Source organism: Sciurus vulgaris, assembly GCF_902686455.1.
Source record: "Sciurus vulgaris genome assembly, chromosome: X".
Lineage (NCBI taxonomy): Eukaryota > Metazoa > Chordata > Mammalia > Rodentia > Sciuridae > Sciurus > Sciurus vulgaris.
In genome coordinates this window covers 42,521,781-42,542,816 of record NC_136471.1, presented here as the reverse complement: position 1 = coordinate 42,542,816, position 21,036 = coordinate 42,521,781, and the positions used below count along the sequence as shown (strand labels likewise).

General features: G+C 33.0%; 1 protein-coding gene across 1 annotated transcript in view; it reads left to right on the top strand.

The window, feature by feature from the left end:
• The window catches only part of COL4A5 (collagen type IV alpha 5 chain), a 227,026-nt gene that overhangs the window by 113,000 nt on the left and 92,990 nt on the right, over nt 1–21,036 (top strand). Inside the window, exons 11-21 of the mRNA XM_079124399.1 lie at nt 122–157; nt 245–286; nt 456–548; nt 2,015–2,068; nt 2,164–2,220; nt 2,538–2,582; nt 4,349–4,402; nt 8,980–9,021; nt 11,483–11,615; nt 16,194–16,367; nt 16,713–16,796. Coding sequence (XP_078980525.1) covers nt 122–157; nt 245–286; nt 456–548; nt 2,015–2,068; nt 2,164–2,220; nt 2,538–2,582; nt 4,349–4,402; nt 8,980–9,021; nt 11,483–11,615; nt 16,194–16,367; nt 16,713–16,796 — 814 coding nt within the window. The remainder of the gene's footprint in view (nt 1–121; nt 158–244; nt 287–455; nt 549–2,014; nt 2,069–2,163; nt 2,221–2,537; nt 2,583–4,348; nt 4,403–8,979; nt 9,022–11,482; nt 11,616–16,193; nt 16,368–16,712; nt 16,797–21,036) is intronic.

Genomic DNA, 21,036 nt, shown 5'->3' with positions numbered 1-21,036 from the left:
CTACATCCCCAGGCCCCAGAAATAGTTCAAGGGGCTATTTTAGCCCTCACTGTATGAAACCAAATAATTTTTCAATAAACTTATCAATATAACATTTTTATCCTTTCCTGTGTCTTCTTAGGGCCCTCCTGGCCCACCAGGACCACCAGGACCAAAGGTAATATTCTTTTTCTTTACATCTTTTATTTAGTGTGGATTATATTTCTTATTGTCAATGAGATTTTAATCAAATCTCTCTCTTCAGGGGAATATGGGCTTAAATTTCCAGGGACCCAAAGGTGAAAAGGTGAGTAAAGAAAAAGTTGATTTTTCAACCTTAGCTTTCTCCTTTCATAGTCACTTGAACTGCCTTTTTTGTTCCTTCCCTTGCCTCTTGCGACTAACATAGTTTACATGTTATTTTATTATCTGTGAATATTATGAAATATCATAATCTTAATTTATCTTGTAAACAGGGTGAGCAAGGTCTTCAGGGCCCACCTGGGCCACCTGGGCAAATCAGTGAGCAAAAAAGACCAATTGATGTAGAGTTTCAAAAAGGAGATCAGGTGAGTAGGTAAAGAGGAAATCAATAAAACTCTATTCATGTATATGTTAATTAAATTGATCTTGGTAATTATTTTACAATATATATGTATACGGAAACATTACATTTTACATCTTAAATATGTATAATATTTGACAATTATAGCTCAGTAAAGCTGGAAATATAAATAAAGCCAAAAAACTTTTGCTATGGGAGTGACAGTTCAATAAAATGCATCGTAAGCTGAAATATGGTTATATATGAGGGTATTTTTATAAACCAGAATTTGGGATAATTAAAATTTTAAAGTAACTTTATTGGGATATCATTACATATCATGCAATTTACCAATTTAAAGTGTACAATTCATTTTATGTATTTGCAGTATAGTGAAATTATTATCACAATTGAATTTTAGAAATTTCTCTCCCCAAATTCCATACCTGTTAGTTATAACTCCCTATTTCTCCCCAAACATTCCAACCCTAGGCAACCGCTGTTTATTTCTTGGCTCTGTGGATTTGCCTAATATGGAGAGATATATGAAATATATATATATATATATATATATATATATATTTTTTTTTTTTTTTGTAAACAGGGTGAGCAAGGTCTTCAGGGCCCACCTAGGCTACCTGGGCAAATTAGTGAGCAAAAATCCAAATGATGTAGAGTTTCAAAAATTTAAAATCATACAATCTGTGGTGTTCTGTGTCTGGTTTCTTTTATACAGCATAATGTTTAAGTACTTCATTCATTTTATGACTGAATAGTATTTCACTGTGTGAATGGTACATATTTTTTTGCCTATTTATAAGTTGATGTACATTTGGGTTGTTTTCATTCATTTTTAGCTATTTGAATAATTCAAGTATAAAATTAGGTCATGGTAGGGTAGATTGCATTGTCTTAGATGACTATGTTTTCTACATTTCAGTGATAACTCAAGAGAAATATGAGGTTGGTCTAATTGCCTTTCTTATGTTTAGAAATAGTTATCTGATACCTCAATTAGCATATGAAGGGATCAAACACATTTTTATTGCATACTGGTCCATCCTTAGAAGCACAGAGAAGAGAGTTAAGAATAAAGGAAAAATTGTATTGAAACTCCATGATCAATATGGGCCATTTAATTCTCTGCCGAAATGTACATGGGATTTGAAGATTCCAAATCCCCTATTTTAGGTATTGCTCTTGCTTATAAAAATATTTTGTAAAACTAAAAATCATTAACATTTTCATTTGAAGTGTTGTCTTGTTTTTACCTTGAAGCTTGGATGGTGTATGCAGTAGAAGTTAGTGTAAGTGAGCAAATATGGCTCTAGGTTCTTCTGCCTAGCAAATTTCAAATTTGAGTTAGGAACATTCTATTATCTTTGGTTATACTGTATTCAGTTGTTAAAAATGTTTCTGGCTGCCTCTAGTAGTTAGAGTGAGAATGCATATTCTAGTTTAATTGCTTTCCTTTCTTCTAAAACCATGTAGGGACTTCCTGGTGACCGAGGACCTCCTGGTCCTCCAGGGATGCGTGGTCCTCCAGTAAGTAACCAAAAGCACCTTAGCATCATTTAATTTAAATTGATATTGAACACAGTATCCCATGAACTAATGTAAAACCACTTTTGTATATACAGGGTCCTCCAGGTGGTGTGAAAGGTGAGAAGGGTGAGCAAGGAGAACCAGGAAAAAGAGTAAGTGTTATGAATACTAATACTCTTTACAAGAAAATTCTAAACATGTGCATTCCTGGATATGTGTGTGTGTGTGTGTGTGTGTGTGTGTGTGTGTGTGTGTGTGTGTGTGTGTTATTCTTTCTTCCTAAATCCTTCTTTCATTGCCTAAGAATAATCACTCTTTACATATTTATTATGATATTAAAGTCTAAGAAGTCTAAAAAGTCTATTTAACATAATCCAAGGTATAATATAAAACTTACTATATTCTTTAACCTCCTACATCCTAACTAATAAATTTATGTTCTTGCTCCATCATTTCTTTGACCCTATAGGGTAAACCAGGCAAAGATGGAGAGAATGGCCAACCAGGAATTCCAGTGAGTATCTAAGGTCCTTTTCCCTGACCAAAACTGGTAGTTGTAGGTGTTGGTAGAAAAGGAGGAAGACAAGGAGTTTGGAGTTTGGAAATATTTTAAAATGAATGGAAATTACCCTGTTTATCTTTTGAATATGAATATGAGATACTTTTTTAAGTCAAATTTATTAAGATGTAATTTACATATAAGAAAATGAAGCACATTTAGTGTAGACTTCTGTGTTTTAGTAAACATATAGTTGTATAACCACCATCATAATCAAGAACAGTTTCATCACCTTCAAAACTTCCCTCATGTTCTTTTATTTATTCACCTCCCTTACTTGCCCTAAGTGCCTGGTAACATCTGATCTGTTCTCCATCTACATAATTTTGCTCAATCCAGAGTTTCATTAAAATGGGGGCATATTCGATATAGCCTTTTCTTAATTTGTTCTTTCTAGATACACGTGATAGTAGAGCATATATTGACATATTGTACATATATAGAATAAATATAACTTATTCCAATTAGGATCTTATTATTGTGGTCTTATATGATGTGGAGTTACACTGATAATGTATTCATATATGAGTATAGGAAAAATACATCCAATTCATTCCACTGTCTTTTCTAGTCCCACCTTCCTCCCTTCCCTGTATTCGCCTTTGTCTAGTCCAGTGAACTTCTAAACTTCCCCTCCCTTGTTGTAGGTTAGCATCAACATATCAGAGAGAACATTTGGCCTTTGGCTTTTTGGGTTTGGCTTATTTTATTTAGCAGGATAGTCTCCAGTTCCATCCATTTACTGGAAAATGCCATAATTTCATTCTTCTTTGTGACTGATATTCCATTGTGTACATATACCAGACTTTCTTTATCCACTCATCTGTTTAGGGCACCTAGGTTGGTTCCATAGCTTAGCTATTGTGAATTGAGCTGCTATAAAAATTGAAGTGGCTGTGTCATTGTAGTATGCCAATTTTGAGTCCTTTGGGTATAAACAAAGGAGTGGGATAATTGGGTCAAATGGTTGTTCCATTCCAAGTTTTATAAGAAATTTCCATACTGCTTTCCAGAGTGGTTGTACCAATTTGCAGTCCCACAAGTAATGTATAAGTGAACCTTTTCCCCGACATCCTTGCCAACATTATTGTTACTTGTATTCTTGATAATTGCCATTCTGACATGGGTGAGATAGAATCTTAGTGTAGCTTTGATTTGCATTTCTCTAATTGCTAGAGATGATGAACATTTTTCGTATATTTTTTGACTATCTGTATTTCTTCTGTGAAGTGCCTGTTCAGCTCCTTAGCCTATTTATTGATTGAGTTATTTGTTTTTTTTTTTTCTTTAAGTTTTTTGAGTTCTTTGTATATCTTGGAGATTAATGCTCTATCTGAGATGCTGGTGGTAAACATTTTCTCCCATTTTGTCTGTGTAGCCTTTTGAATCATAATTCTTTCACATAGCATAATATATTATACTATGTATTGATAGTTCGTTCCTTTTTCGTTTAGTTCAGTAATAGTTGGTTATTTGGATTACTAAGTTTGTTTATCTGTTTACACATTGAAGGACATTTTGGTTCTTTCTGAGTGTCAGCTATTATGAATGAAACTAGTATAAACGTTCACATACAATTTTTTGTGTGAACATATTTTTCAGTAAAAGTTTATTTCGATGGATTATTTTTGCCAGTGTTCTCATTGTGTCTGTGGAAGAGAGAATTTTTTAGAATTCCTTGCTTTGTCATTTTGCTGATAATATCTCTTTATATTTTTAAGGGTTTGCCTGGTGATCCTGGTTACCCTGGTGAACCAGGAAGGGATGGTGAAAAGGTAAGAATTTTAATATTTTGAAGTGGGTGGTTTTATTCAAGTTCACATAGTTCTTTTCTCTTCCAAAGTTCAGTTATAAATGAACAAGTTATAAATATCTACTTTTGTATTCAAAACATGCTTTCATTATACATCTTTTGGTGTTGCTTCTTTTTCTTTATACACCATCCTCTAAATTTCCTTCCATTGCCCTAAATCATAGTTTATATGGTAGACACACATGAAGAATTATTTAACTTTAGCATTCCTATTGTGAAGTGAGTGCTTTTGCTTTGAGCACGTATTGGCAAAATTTTTTTTCAAGAAAGAGTACTCATCATTATTTTAGTGAGGTGCCTTGACTAGAAAGGATTATAGCTGTAAGATTAGTATGTCTTCTCTAAATATTTCCATTCTTTTTGCAGTTATCATCTATAAATCTGTTGCTAATTCTTTGTCTTTTCCTTTTCACTAGGCCAATGAAGCCTAATAATTTCTTTAGCTATGTATTTTAAATGTGACTTTGAAAGCATGTACAATGCAGTTACCTGGTTTTAAATAGGTTACAAAATATCCATGTCCTCCAAGACCCTGGTCTCTTAATTTCTCTGTATCAAAACCAGAATGAAGAGCTTTGTTTTTTTAAGCAATGAGGTAAAGGTGTTACAAAATGTACCCTCTGGGTACATCCAAGTGGTTTATCCTTAAATTAGATCCAAGTATGAGTTTGACCTGAAATGTACAGTTAGAATAAAGGGAGGTATTTTTTTCGAGGCTATTGTGAATGGGGTAGTTTTCCTAATTTCTCTTTCTGAAGATTCATCACTTATGTATAAAAATGCGTTGGATTTATGGGCATTGATCTTGTAACCTGCTACTTTACTGAATTCACTTATGAGTTCTAAAAGTTTTCTGGTGGAATTTCCAGGTTCCTCTAAATATATAATCATGTCATCAGCGAACAGGGATAGTTTGAGTTCTTCTTTTCCAATTCATATCCCTTTAATTTCTTTGGTTTGTCTAATTGCTCTGGCTAGAGTCTCAAGAACGATATTGAATAGAAGTGGTGAAAGAGGGCATCCCTGCCTTGTTCCAGTTTTTAGGGGGAATGCTTTCAGTTTTTCACCATTTAGAATGATATTAGCCGTGGGCTTAGCATAAATGGCCTTTACAATGTTAAGGAATGTTCCCACTATCCCTATTTTTTCTAGTGTTTTGAGCATGAAGGGGTGCTGTATTTTATCAAATGCTTTTTCTGCATCTATTAAAATAATCATGTGATTCTTGACTTTAAGTCTATTAATATGGTGAATTATGTTTATTGAATTCCTGATGTTGAACCAACCTTGCATCCCTGGGATGAAACCCACTTGATCATGGTGCACTATCTTTTTAATATGTTTTTGTATGCGATTTGCTAAAATTTTGTTGAGAATTTTTGCGTCGATGTTCATTAAGGATATTGGTCTGAAATTTTCTTTCCTTGATGAGTCTCTGTCTGGCTTAGGTATCAGTGTGATATTGGCTTCATAGAATGAGTTTGGGAGGGTTCCCTCCTCTTCTATTTTATGGAATACTTTGAGAAGTATTGGAATGAGCTCTTCTTTAAAGGTTTTGTAGAACTCGGCTGAGAACCCATCTGGTCCCGGACTTTTCTTTGTTGGTAGGCGTTTGATGACTTCTTCTATTTCAGTACTTGAAATTGGTCTATTTAAATTGTGTATGTCCTCCTCGTTCAGTTTAGGCAATTCATATGTCTCTAGAAACCTGTTGATGTCTTCGAAATTTTCTATTTTGTTGGAGTATAGATTTTCAAAATAGCTTCTAATTATGTTTTGTATTTCAATCGTGTCTGTTGTGATATTTCCATGTTCATTTCAAATTTTAGTGATGTGGGTTTTCTCTCGTCTTCTCTTTGTTAGTGTGGCTAAAGGTTTATCAATTTTGTTTATTTTTTCGAAGAACCAACTATTTATTTTGTCAATTTTTTGTATTGTTTCTTTTGTTTCAATTTCATTGATTTCAGCTCTGAGTTTAACTATTTCCTGTCTTCTACTACTTTTGGTGCTGTTCTGTTCTTCTTTTTCTAGGGCTTTGAGCTGTAGTGTTAGGTCATTTATTTGTTGAGTTTTACTTCTTTATTAAATGCGCTCCATGAAATAAATTTCCCTCTAAGTACTGCTTTCATAGTGTCCCAGAGATTTTGATATGAAATAGAGCAAGCAATTATGAAATTCATCTGGAAGAATAAGAAACCCAGAATAGCTAAAGCAATCCTTAGCAGGAAGAGTGAAACAGGGGGTGTTGCAATACCAGATCTTCAACTCTACTACAAAGCAATAGTAACAAAAACGGCATGGTATTGGTACCAAAATAGAAAGGTAGATCAATGGTACAGAATAGAGGACACGGACACAAACCCAAATAAATACAATTTTCTCCTACTAGACAAAGGTGCCAAAAATATGCAATGGAGAAAAGATAGCCTCTTCAACAAATGGTGCTGGGAGAATTGGAAATCCATATGCAACAGAATGAAACTAAACCCATATCTCTCACCATGCACGAAACTAAACTCAAAATGGATTAAGGACCTCGGAATCAGACCAGAGACCCTGCAGATTATAGAAGAAAAAGTAGGTCCAAATCTTCACCTTGTTGGTCTAGGATCAGACTTCCTTAACAGGACTCCCATAGCACAAGAAATAAAAGCTAGAATCAACCACTGGGATAGATTCAAACTAAAAAGCTTTCTCTCAGCAAAGGAAACTATTAGCAATGCGAAGAAAGAGCCTACAGAGTGCGAGAAAATCTTTGGCAATCATACTTCAGATAGAGCACTAGTCTCCAGAATCTATAAAGAACTCAAAAAACTCTACTCCAAGAATTCAAATAATCCAGTCGACAAATGGGCTAAGGAAATGAATAGACACTTCACAGAAGAAGATGTACAAGCAATCAACAAACATATGGAAAAATGTTCAACATCTCTAGTAATAAGAGAAATGCAAATCAAAACCACCCTAAGATTCCATCTCACCCCAATTAGAATGGCGATTATCAAGAATACGAGCAACAACAGGTGTTGGCGAGGATGTGGGGTGAAAGGTACACTCATACATTGCTGGTGGAGCTGCAAATTAGTGCAGCCACTCTGGAAAGCAGTGTGGAGATTCCTCAGAAAACTTGGAATGGACCCTCCATTTGACCCAGCTATCCCACTCCTTGGCCTATACCCAAAGGACTTAAAATCAGCATACTACAGAGATACAGCCACATCAATGTTCATAGCTGCTCAATTCACAATAGCCAGACTGTGGAACCAACCTAGATGCCCTTCAATTGATGAGTGGATAAAGAAACTGTGGTATATATATACAATGGAATATTACTCAGCCATAAAGAATGATAAAATTATGGCATTTGCAGGCAAATGGATGAAATTGGAGAATATCATGCTAAGTGAGATAAGCCAATCTCAAAAAGCCAAAGGACGAATGATATCGCTAATAAGTGGAGGATGACACATATAGGGGGGAGGGAAGGGTTAGTGTTAGGGTTAGAGTTATGGTTAGGGAGGGGGGCAAGTATGGAGGAAGGAACTACTGTATAGAGGGTAAAGAGGGGTGGGAGGGGTGGAGGGAAGGGAAAAAATAACAGAATGAATCAAACAACATTACTATGTAAATTTATGATTACAGAAATGGTATGCCTTTACGCCATGTACAAGCAGAGAAACAACATGTATCCCATTTGTTTACAATTAAAAAAAAAAAAGAATAAAGGGAAGTAGCAAACTACTAAGAAAGCAGGATTTTTTTCAAGTATTAAGTAGGTTATAAGACAGAATAAATTACTATAGTAAAATGAGTTTTTATATAGATAAAAAGTTTCTATGAATGAGTCTAGATCAAGCACCACAAAAAAAAAGAATAGAGGTGTAAGAATCTATCTTTAGGTCTTGGCCAGTAGACCCAAAGTAAGAGTTGAATATTGTATTATTCATGCTGTTGTAGCTATCAATCCAGGATAAAAATTTTGTCTGGAATTTATCTTTCATTAGCTTTTTAGAACAAACTTGTAAAAGCAATTACCATTTGTTAGCTGTTACTGATGATAATTAAGTCCACTGCCTGTAAAATATGTCACTAATAGAATTGGCACTAGATTATGCCCCTGACTAGTTTTATGAGAAGGAATACAGGTAAATGTAACCAAAAACTAAGTGATGATTTTAAGTGATTCTTGTGGTGCCAATTTTTCATTTTTTTCTTTATAGAGTATTTATAATTTGCTAAATAATGAGAATCCTAAAACCAAAGAATGTTACAGCTAGATGTCTCGTCCAAACCTTCATTTTTTAAATATGTTTCGGAGAGCTTAATTGGATAAAATCATATAGCTAGTAAATCTGAGACATCATCACAGGTCTTCCTCATCTTAATCCAGTATTGTTTTATTGCCTTATATTTTATTTCTCATTTGGGGTGTTTTATAATTGATTTGAATTTTTATGACACTTAATTGACTCATATTCTTGAGGAAGTTGATGTTTTCATGCGACTTTTACTAACATATTTTACAATTGTATTGAACAGGGCCAAAAAGGAGACGTTGGCCCCCCTGGGCCTCCTGGACTTGTAAGTTTTTTATGTCTTCATTTATCAATTTTAATATTGCATTATTATTTTGTGCCTTAATTATATACTCCCTACCTTTTTGAGTCATTTCCAACTTCTACAGGCTTAGAAGTATTTATACCTAAGAATTTCAGTAGTGTTGATATCCAGGTCTTTGTACTGTTCTGCCTTTGTATTACTTCTCCATAGTAAAGGTTCAAAATTATGGCTTTGGGTTGTTTTGCATCATGATCGCCAAATCATTTCTCAAGCAACCAGCAGGTGGTGCAAGTGTTGCTTACAAAGGTTCAACCAAAGAAACTCTTGGGTAGGGGATTGGTCTTTTCCCCTGCAGAGCTCAAGAGAGAGATGGATTTGGTCCTAATAGGTTTTCTCAATTTGTAATTGTCTGATTCACACCTCTTTCTTTCCAGAGTGTGTGCTTTCTAGGGGCTCTTAATAACAAATATAGGAACTGCTCTATGAAAGAATAATTGGAGGGTTTACAGATTTTCTGTCATGTTTGCAATGACCATGAAATTTAAGTCAGGTTTATTTTTAATCTTATTAAGAATAAAATATGATTGCTGAGGTTTGACAAATTGGTTTTACTTTTCTTGAAACTTGGTTAGATTTTATATTTTAGACGACATTCATGCCCCAACAGTGTGATTGCCATAAAACATATATCCAGACACTTTGGTAACATTAAGTCTTTTTTTCCTAGTGAATCTCAGATATTAATACTTAGAACTATACAAAATGTAATGAGGATGTACTTAAAGACACTTCTCTTAGGCAATTTTTTTAGGATTCAAGGTATTTTATTAACAGCTACTACAAACAGTAAGCTCAATTAGATTACCAAGTACAAAATCAACATACAAAAATCAGTAGTTTACATATATTCAAACAATCTTTTGGAAAATTTAATGGAAGTAAAGATTTCATATATAACAATAACAAAAAATATATTAATATTTGTCAATTAAAATGTGAGACCTATTAAAAATAAAAATTAAAATACCACTGAAGGCAAAAAAAACTTTTCTATAAATAGAAGGACCATATTATTATGTAAATTAATTTGTAAATTTAACAAAATCCCATTGAAAACTTAACAGTTTTAAGCTATATCACCTGATGGTAAATTTAGTGGAAAAAAATAAACATAGAAGTGGGACCAGCACTAAAACACATTAAGGCATTTCTAAAAGCCTAAATAATTTAAGAGTATCATACTGGTCTATTAGCAAAACGGAATGCCCACAAGTAAGTACACTCAGATACATATAGAAATTGAATGTATAAAGAGGAATTTTTATTCACCTTCACTTTAAAATCAGAGTTTCAGTTCTGTAAGGAAAAAAATTTCTTTAGAAAACAAGATAATAAAATTTTGATGAGTATCAGTAGAAATGGAAATTTTGAGAGTGCAGTCCTATCCAAGTAGTTCCCTTTTCCTTTTGAACCACTATCCCAATCCTGTGTCCTACAACTTTTGATTTCCTCTTGTGTTAACATTTCTTATATCCAGTAGAGGTAGGAGGAAATACCACACTTCACTTGTGGGTGTTTATTTGTACCTCAGACTGACACTTTCCTAGATAAATGAAATTTATTTACCTCTATAGGTGTATGAGATGAATTTCTAAATACTGAACTAGTATGAAGTTCTTTAGAATAGACTTAAGTCCTGAGTTCTAAGAAGACAGGAAACAGGTGCGATTAGTTGATTGGGTTTAATCAATACAGTTTTCTTGGAATAGACGTGGCTTATTGTTCTTTGTTAATGGAACAAAGACATGTGAGTATAGTGAAATATTGAAGTAAGGCATTACAGATGTTTGGAATGGCATATGCAAAGGCATAGATAAAATGTGTAAGTTGCATGAAGAGTCTATAATCAGACTTTATTCTAGCAAAAATTCTTTGCTAGAAATAATAGGAGATGAAATAGGTGAGAGAGTGATCCAAAGTGAGAAGTGATTTGACGGAATCTAGGGTTGAAAATAGCATCAGATATAGTGAAGAGTAAGCAATTTCAAGTGCTTAAGCAGAGTAGTTAACACAGAAAAATAGGTTTTTGAGGAATTATATCTTGCAGTAGATTTGGATTCAAAGGTTAGTCCAGATGCTTCTTTTAGTCCAAGTGTGAGTTGAAAATAGTAGCTGTGACATTTTCAATAAAAAATTGTTAGGCTTTAGATGATTGGAATGAATCAAATGTAAATTATAAGAGTAGAGACAGCAAAACAACTGATCTAGATTTGTTCAGAAAGGTGGTGATGTTACTGGTATTAAATATTTCCTATTCAGTCAGAGGATAAGAATGATGTAGAATGTGCCTCTATATCTTAATGATTTTATTTACATCTGAGCACTTGGTAATAATAAAGTATTATTATATTTATCTGCTAGATTACTTTCAGGAGACAAGCTTCTTCCTCTTTGAGTTCCTTTATTTTCTCTCACAATAAAGGTAATTCCTAGACCTGGAACTGGCGTGACCATAGGAGAAAAAGGAAACATGGGATTACCTGGCTTGCCTGGAGAAAAAGGAGAGCGAGGATTTCCTGGAATACAGGGTCCACCTGGCCTTCCTGGACCTCCAGGTAAAATAGACTATACTTATGTGGTTGTGCTCATAGCATCCTTACTAATCAATCCATGCATATGCTTTATCATACTGATTCTGGGATAAGCATAGCACTAGAAGACAGGAGTACTTTTTAATTGACAGATTATGCCCAACTCATACAATAGTCTTTCTTTTTCTTGCCAAATTTTTCACTTGTATTAAAAAAGTAAATAAAAAACAAAACGTAAGTAGTACCCTTTTATTCTAAGAATCCAGTTTCTACCTTTTATTATTAATAAATTATACCAGTTTTGTGATCCAATAGATGAATCATTACACTTTTCATACCATTAGGGAAGGGGATGCTGCCCTATTAATGCCTAGTTTTGATTCACTTAGAGTTACAGAAATATAAGTAGAAATCTCCATTGTGATTTTTCTATTTAATAAAATCTGTGGAATCACTATTGAGTTTTATATCATTCTCTTTTTTGATACCCTGTACAGTATAGCATTTCTGATTTGGCCACAGATTGAACACTGCCCTTGTCTAGCATGGTTTTTTTTTTCAGTGTTCCCTGAAATGGGACTATAGTTGGTATTTATGTAAAATTTACAAAAGCAGCTGGTATAGTACCTAGTGCACATACATATTCAGTGAATTATGGTTCCTTTCTCTTCAAAAATGCTATGTCAATGAAATATCAGTTTGACAAGTGGCACTCAATGATCCTTCCAAGAAGAAAGAGAACAAATGTGAGCTTATGTTCTAAATTTGTACTCTAGATTTCTAATCTCAAGATGGAGTACTAAATATATATTATATCTGAAAAATTAAAATTAAGGTAATCTTCTAGGGTATAGTAAGTGTTAAAAAGTTAAGAAATATGAAAGAAAAATTGGGGTATAAAAGAAAGACTTAGAAGCACCTAAATCTACTATTTGGGTGTTCAAGGAGGAAAGAACAGGACAAGAAGCATTATTTGAAAACAAATAGTGGCTGAGAACTTACATCTGCTTAAAAAAAGAAAGCACAAAGCCAAAAAGAAAAAAGAAAAATCATAAAGCCTGTGAATCAGATGATGAAGCACTAAGTAGGAATAAAATAATAATATAAAAACCCATAACAGACACACTGTAGGGAAATTCCAGAATTTAGGCATTAAAAACTAAGAAAAAAGCAAATCACACATGGAGCATTGAGAGTCAGGGAAAGATAGTAGAATATATTTTCAAAGTAATAAGGATATCTAGGTTGGTTCCCACAGTCTAGCTATTATGAATTGAGCTGCTATAAACATTGATGTGACTGCATCACTGTAGTATGCTGATTTTAAGGCCTTTGGGTATAAACCAAGGAGTGGGATAACTGGGTCAAAAGGTGGGTCCATTCCAAGTTTTCTGAGTAATCTCCATACTGCTTTCCAGAGTGGCTGCACCAATTTGCAACTCCACCAGCAAGGTAAAAGTGTGCCTTTTTCCCCACATCCACGCCAACATCTATTATTGTTTGTGTTAATGAATGAAAATTCAGTCCATAAAAATTAAAGAAAAAAAAGTGATAAGGATTAAAACTAAGAAATTTTGTGTTCTTAATTTTAAGAAAACTATCATCCTAGTGGGAAGATAGGATACCTACAAAGTTTACCACCTCCAGACCTTCTCTGTAATAGTTATTGGAGGTCTTATATAAGGGAAAGAATTCAGAATGAAGTGGACATGGAGGTAGAATGAAAGAACTAAGGGTTAGAAAAGATATAAGTAAGACTTATTAATTCTAAATGAGTTTTTAAAGGCTTTTAGCTTGCATATTTCTTTTCTTTCTTTTTAAAAATCATTTTGTTGTTGTTGTTTATTTTTATGTGGTGCTGGAGATTGAATTCAGGGCCTCATGCATGCCAGGCAAGTGCTTTACCACTGAGCTATCTCACCAGCCCTTTAAATGAGTTTTGATAATTAAAAACAACAGCAGCAAAGGTGCTTTAAGTAACAATCTGGAACTGGAACTGTATATTTTAACATGAGATATGTAGGTACAGAGGGGATCAGGGAGTTGGTGATGAGGGATTTTTCTGTATTATTGTTTCTTTTGTCTTGTTAGAAGGAGAAAATACAGAAATTATTAACTAAGTTTTCAGAAAATTATAGATTTAATGACATAGGTTAAACATTTAAAAGTAACTACTAGAAAGGATTATAAATAAAATGCATAGCATTACACACTAGTAAAGAGGAAAGGAGACCAAAAACCTCTATACAGTAGAATTTAGGATTGGGGTAAAATAAAGATAAACCCAGGTAAATAGAATATAAAATATAAGATAACTAGAAAAAGTTAAAAATAAATCAGTAATTGAACAAATACATAAAGACCAAGCACCAATTAAAAGACACTAAAATAAAATTGGGATAAAAATATCTTTATACTATATGCAATAGATATATCTAAAACAAAAAAAAATTTGAAAATAAAACAATGGAAAGAGTAGATGATATCAGAAAGAAAGCTGGATTAGCAATTCTATAATATGAAATAGAATTCAACAAAAAATGTATTAAATGGACATGTATTTTATATGAAAGAATAGATAAATTATACCACAATGATATAAAAGTCATGAAATTTTATGTACTTAGCAAGTGGCTTTTAATATATAAAGTGAAAACTTATAAACTACAAGGAATAAATTGGCAGATCCCCAACATATCAAGTAGTTGAAAAAGAAGGATATAAATAATTTGAGCAGCACAATCAAGCTGTCTATATGAAGGAGAATAAAAATTAAACAGGAAAAATACATATGCTTTTCAAATATACATGAAATATTCACAGATATTGACTCTATTAGACCAGAAAAATCTACTATACATTCAGCTCATTCTCTGTATGCACAGTAAAATAAAGTGATAATATAACAGCAAAAACACCAAATAACATTTTTATATTAAGACAAAATTACAAATAACTCTAAAGTGGAAACAAATGGAAATGACAAACTCCAGAATGCTAAGCAACAAAGAAAGCACTTTGTATCAAAACTCACTGAATATAGCCAAAGCAGTACCCTTAATTTATCACAAAACTAGAAATTCTAAAAGTAAATAAAAGGCTTGGGAGTAGCTCAGTGGTAGAGTGCTTGCCTAGAATGTGCAAGACCCTGTGTTCAATCCCCAGTACCAAGAAATGAGTAAATGAGCTAAGTTTAGAACCCAGACACATAAGAAATGACACATGGAAGAGAGGTTGAAGGAAACACTTGATAAATAGTAAAATGAAAAATCTTTTAAAATAATTTTAGTCAGGTATGAAAACTAAAAGATGATATTGAGAAGAAATTGAAATGTAAAAGCTCAGCAAGTATAATCAAGATGAAAATGAGAGAAGGCACAAATAAAATTAGCAAATAAAAAGTGATGTTACCATGACTTAAATTTTAAATTGAAGAAAACTAATTCTATCTTAATATATTTGGAATTTTACACGAAATATAAAACTCATCATGGAGCAGAGAACAAATGATTAATATTGTCCTGAGAAAGGAAATGTAAGTGGATCAATTAAAATAGAAGATTTTGAAACTGTTGGTTCTCCATGAAAAAGCATTGAGTTTTATGGGTGGTTTTATGACTTAAGTCTACTCCACTGTCAAAGAACAGAAAATTCCCCTATTTTAAACTATTTCAGAACACTAAAAGGTAACCCGATTTGATAATGTTGATACCAACCACCAAGGGGATGACACTTCAATTAAGTATAATTAAAAATGAATAATCCTAAATAAAATATTATCAAGTCAATCCAGAAGAATATTATGACATTATAACATTACTATAAATGACTATATTAACAGTAAAAGAGAGTAGGCCAAAGATGTAGAGAAATTCACAGTAGTAATAAAACAAATTCATGAATAAAGCCAATAGAAGATACATAAGAGCTCTGCAGGATTTTATAAAATTTTATAAAATTACAAACTATAGAGATGTACTTCATTATTACTTTAGGTAATAAATTGATATGATAAATAATTGATTGTACCAAAAGTTAGTCTTTAAGTTCAAATTAATCACATTTCAAATTCCAGTGGGTTTCTCAAAATAAAAAGTAACAAGCTGATTCTGACATTAATTTAGAACAACAAATCTGTAAGCAAAGATGATTTTTAAAAACCACAAAGGTATCTGTAACTTCCTTACCAACTTTGAAATCACATAAAGCTATAGTAACTAAAACATGTGTTAGAAGTGCAGGAATAGACAATGGAATTGAAGAATGTCCAGATTCAGAGCCATGTTTACATGGGAACTTTGAAATGCCTATTTTTGTCTAATAACTTTCTTTTATTTCTGAGAGTGTCCAAGTGGGTACAGAATTATTAGCACTTTCCATAAGTAACAATGTTACCTTGAATCATGATTTCTTACATTCAAACTTAATTACATTATTTGAACAACCTTTCAGATGTTGAGTATAATAGAAAAAATAAGAATATAACTAATATTATGTTAAAGAAAGGTCTAATCAGAACATAATATCTCATTGAGAACCAAACTAATATCTTCAATGTAAGATCATTTTGATCACTTTAATGAGTACTTTTTCTTATCTTAGGGACTGCAGTTATGGGTCCTCCTGGCCCACCTGGATTTCCTGGAGAGAGAGGCCAGAAAGGTGATGAAGGTCCACCAGGAATTTCTATTCCTGGATCTCCTGGACTTGATGGACAGCCTGGGGCGCCTGGCCTTCCAGGGCCTCCTGGCCCTCCTGGACCTCACATCCCTCCTAGTAAGCTTTCTTTTTCTCCTGTTAAGTTCTATTTTTGTTTTTGTTTATTTCACTTATAAGTGAATCCAGCTAAAGATTGGCATCATTATTTGCGTTCCTGAGGTCAAAGAGATTCTATTGAGGGTTTGATTTTTCAGTTTGCGTGATTTCTTTGGTATTTAAATTTGCTCTTTAATTAGTGTTACCAACAATGTTGTGTCTTCCTTTTGCTTGTAGGTAATTGTATTTCTGCAAAGATATTACTGAAAATAAATCCTTTTTTTTCCTAGCCTCTTGGGCTTTTTTATTGTAGTATTGTGAATGTTTCATAGCAATTAGCTGTTATCATTTCTTTATCTAATTTAGGTGATGAGATATGTAAAGCAGGCCCTCCAGGCCCTCCTGGGTTGCCAGGTGATAAAGGACTCCCCGGAGAACAAGGAGTGAAAGGTTTGATCCCCAAATATGTTCATTCCTTCATTCTTTCATAACATTAGCAAAATTCCCTTATCTTCCATCCTACCTCAGTGACTCATTCCCTGTTCATACTCCAACGTCATCTCATTAACAGTAGTGTATATCTACATAATCTAGATTTCATGAATCCCATTTTTTGTGATCATTTATCTCCTATCTTTGTAGCTCACTACCTTTCACAGCCTGAATCCAGTATCACTTCAACACCATTGAGACCTACCAACTTTATCCCTTAACTTTTTGGGGTCCTTTCTTTGCTCTTAACTTCACTTAAACTCTATGATCAATCATTGGAATAAGTCCTATTCAAAACCCCTTGACTCCTTTGCTCTTCCCTAACTTCCTTGTACTTGCTAGGAACTAAAATATAGCCAGTAGTTTGAAAATTTTCACCTTTTCAGAGCCTGTACTTTCTCTTCTCTCTTCATCCCCCTTCTCTATTCTCATTTTAAGATTCTGACCTAGCTTCATCCTTCAATGATCAATTAAAGTAATAACAAAAGTTTGTATAGATTGCTGCCACCATATTTACTTAAAATACTTGAATTTGTGCCCATATACTCTACCTTCTTGCCTGTTGCTGTTATAACTCCTATCTTAAACCAGTTCTTCTATTTGCATAATAAATTGCATTCCCTTTTGTTTCTCCAGGGATATTGGTCGAGAAATTTTTGCTCCTTCCACATCATCAATTTTTCCCCACTGGATCATTCCCTGCTGCATACAAATATGCTTTTTATAACCACTGAAAAAATACCTTAATGGTAATCCCACTCCTCCTGTTAGCTACTGCTCTATTCTTCTGCTCCCATTTGCAGCAAAATTCCCCAAGAATGTTGTGTTCACCGTTTCTAGATACTCTTCTCCCATTTTATCTTTTTCCTTATTTTTTTCTTTTTTTTAAATTTGCTATAAAATTTTATTTACTTTCTGAATTTACTTGAGGACATTTTTGAAGCTTTGAACTATTTTTGGCATACGGAAATTTTTCTCCATAATTTTTGAGCTACAGGGAATAGTCAATATTTTTATTTATTTATTTTTTATTGTAAACAAATGGGATACATGTTGTTTCTCTGTTTAATTGATACAAAAAAATAAAAGTCATACATATTAATGAAGTATCATATAATTTTCAGTACATGTATACATTATATGATATTTAAATCAGGTTAAACAGTTATCTTTTCAAATATTTATCATGTTGTTTTGGTGGGAAAACTTTCAAAACACTTTCTTCTAGCTTTTTCAAATATAAAATACATAATTGTTATCTGTAGTCGCCATACTGTGCAAAAGTACCTTCAGAGCATCTCACTTCTCTCTAACTGTAACCCAGTACCTGTTGATCAACCTCTCCCCATCCCTTCCTACTCTTTATTGTCCCAAGTCTCTGATAACCGCTATTCCATTCTCAAATTCTATGAAATCAACTTTTTTAATTCCACATATGACCAGGTCATTTGATACTTGTCTTCAGGTACCTGGCTTATTTCACTTAGCATGATGATCTCCAGTTCCATCTGTGTTGTTGCAAATGACAGGATTTCCTACTTTTTGTGGCTGAATAGTATTCCATTATGAATGTGGAATAATATTGTGTGCCACATTTTTTATCCATTCACAACTGGTGATCCTATAGGTTGTTTCCATTCCTTAGTTATTATAAATAGTGCTGCAGTGAACATTAGTGTATACTTGACTCTTTGACATATACAGATGTCATTTCCTTTGAATATATACCCAGTAGTGGAATTCCTGCATTATATGGCAGTTCTATTTTTAATTTTTTAGTAACCCTACTATTTATTATACTGGCTATACTAATTTACATTCCCACCAACAATGAGCAATAATTTTTTCTTTTCTCCATGTCCTTGCCAGCACTTGCAATCTTTAGTCTTTTTTTTTTTTAATTTTAGCCTTCCAAAGCTGGGGTGAGATGCTAGTTCATTGTGGTTTTGGTTTGCATTTCCCTGATGATCAGTGATATTGAGCATTTTTTCATATACCTGTTGGACATTTGCATATCTTCTTTTGAGAAATATGTATTTAGATCTATTGCCCATTTTTTAGTCAGGTTATTTGTTTTTTGCTATTGAGGTTTTGAATTTCCTTATATATTCTGGATATAAATCCCTTACTAGATGTTCACATTGCAAATATTTCCCCCATTATCTAGGTTGTCTCTTTTCTTTCTTACATGTTCCCTTTGGGGTACAGAAGCTTTATAGTTTCATGTAATAACACTTGTTTATGTTTGCTTTCATTTCCTATGCTTTCGGGGTTCTGTCCAAAAAAAATTCTTACCATTCCAATTTCCTGATGCATCCCCCTGTTTTTTCCTAGTAGTTTCATGGTTTCAGGTCTTACTTTGAAGTCTTTAGTCCATTGAGTTGATCTTTGTAACTGATGAGAAATAGTGGTGTAGCTTCATTCTTCCATAGTGCATATATCCAATTTTCTCTGCACCATTTATTGAAAAGACTGTACTCTTTCCAATGTGTGTTCTTGGAACCTTGTCCAAAATCAGTTTTCTGTAGACATGTTTGTTTATTTCTATGCTCTCTTTTCTGTTCCATTGGTCTATGTCTCTTTTTATGCCAATACCTTGCTCTATTGATCACTATAGCTTTGTACTATGTTTTGAAGTCAGGTAATTTAATGCCTCCAACTTTATTCTTTTTGTTCAAAATTACTTTAGCTATTCAGGATATTTTTGTGGTTCCATAGATATATTAGAATTGTTTTTCTATTTGTGTGAAGAATGCAGTCAGTATTTTGATAGAGATTGTATTAAATCTGTAAATTGCTTTGGGTAGTATGGACATTTTAACAATAGTGATTCTTCCAATCCATGAACACAAGATGTCTTCCTACTTTTTTGTCCCTTCTTAAATTTCTTTCATTAGTATCTCATAATTTTTTGCAGAGATCTGTTACCTCCTTGGTTAAATTTATTCCTAGATATTTTATGTTTTGAAGCTATTGTAAAAGGGATTACTTTCTGATTTCCCTTTCATATAATTTGCTATTGATGTGTGTATATTGGTTTTGTATCCTGCAACTTTGCTGAATAATTCCTTGGTTCTAATATTTTTGGTGGAGATTTTGTCGTTTTCTATATATAAAACCATGTTATCTGTAAACAATGACAATTTGACTTTTTTTTCCCAATTTGGATGCTTGTTATTTCTTTCCCTTGCTTGTTTGCATCCAAAACTATGTCAGATAGACTTGGCAAAAGTCAGCATCCTGATCTTGTTCCATATCTTATAAAACCTTCAGTTTTCCCCATTTCATTTTTATTTTCCCATTTAATATGTTATCTGTTAGCTTATTAGAATTGGCCTTTATTATGTTGAGGTATGTTCCTTGTATGCCTAATTTGTTCAATATTTTTGTCACAAGGAGATATTGAATGTTATCAAATGCTGTTTCTGCACTAATTGAAATAACAACATGGTTTTTGTCCTTCATTCGGTTGATACAGTATATCATGTTTATTGATTTGCATATATTGAACCCTCCTTGCATCCTTGCAGTGAATCCTACTTAATCATAGGAAAAAATATTTTTAAAGTGCTATGGAAAGGGAAGGGAAAGGGGAATGAGATTGATCACATTATGTTGTGTGTATACCAATATGACATAATAAATACCTTTATTATTTATAGTTATAATTCAACAATTATAAATTTTGACCAAACTCTTTAAATCCACTTTGAGAGTACAATAAAAGTACATTTCTGAGTAGGGAAAAAATAAAATACTTTTGGATTTGGTTTCCTAGCATTTCATTGAGGATTTTTAAACTGTTTATCAAGGATATTGGCCTGTAGTTTTCTTACTTTTGTTGTGTCCTTATCTGGTCTTGGTATCAGGGTAACACCAGCCTTATAGAATGTGTTAAATGAATTCTTTTTCTGTTTTTTTGGAGTAACTTAAAAAGAACTGGTGTTCTTCAAATGTTTGGTAGAATCCGCAGTGAAGCCATCTGGTTCTGGGCTTTTCTTTAATGGGAGGTTTTCTTTTATTACTCATTCAATCTAATTAACAAGTATTGGTCAGTTCAGGTTTTCTATTTCTTCATGGTTCAGTCTTTGTAAGGTGTATGTATTCAGAAATTTGTCCATTTCTTCTAGATTATTAAATTTGTAGGTATATACTTGGTGTCAGTTAAAATGTTTCCCTTTTCACTTTGGATTTTTTC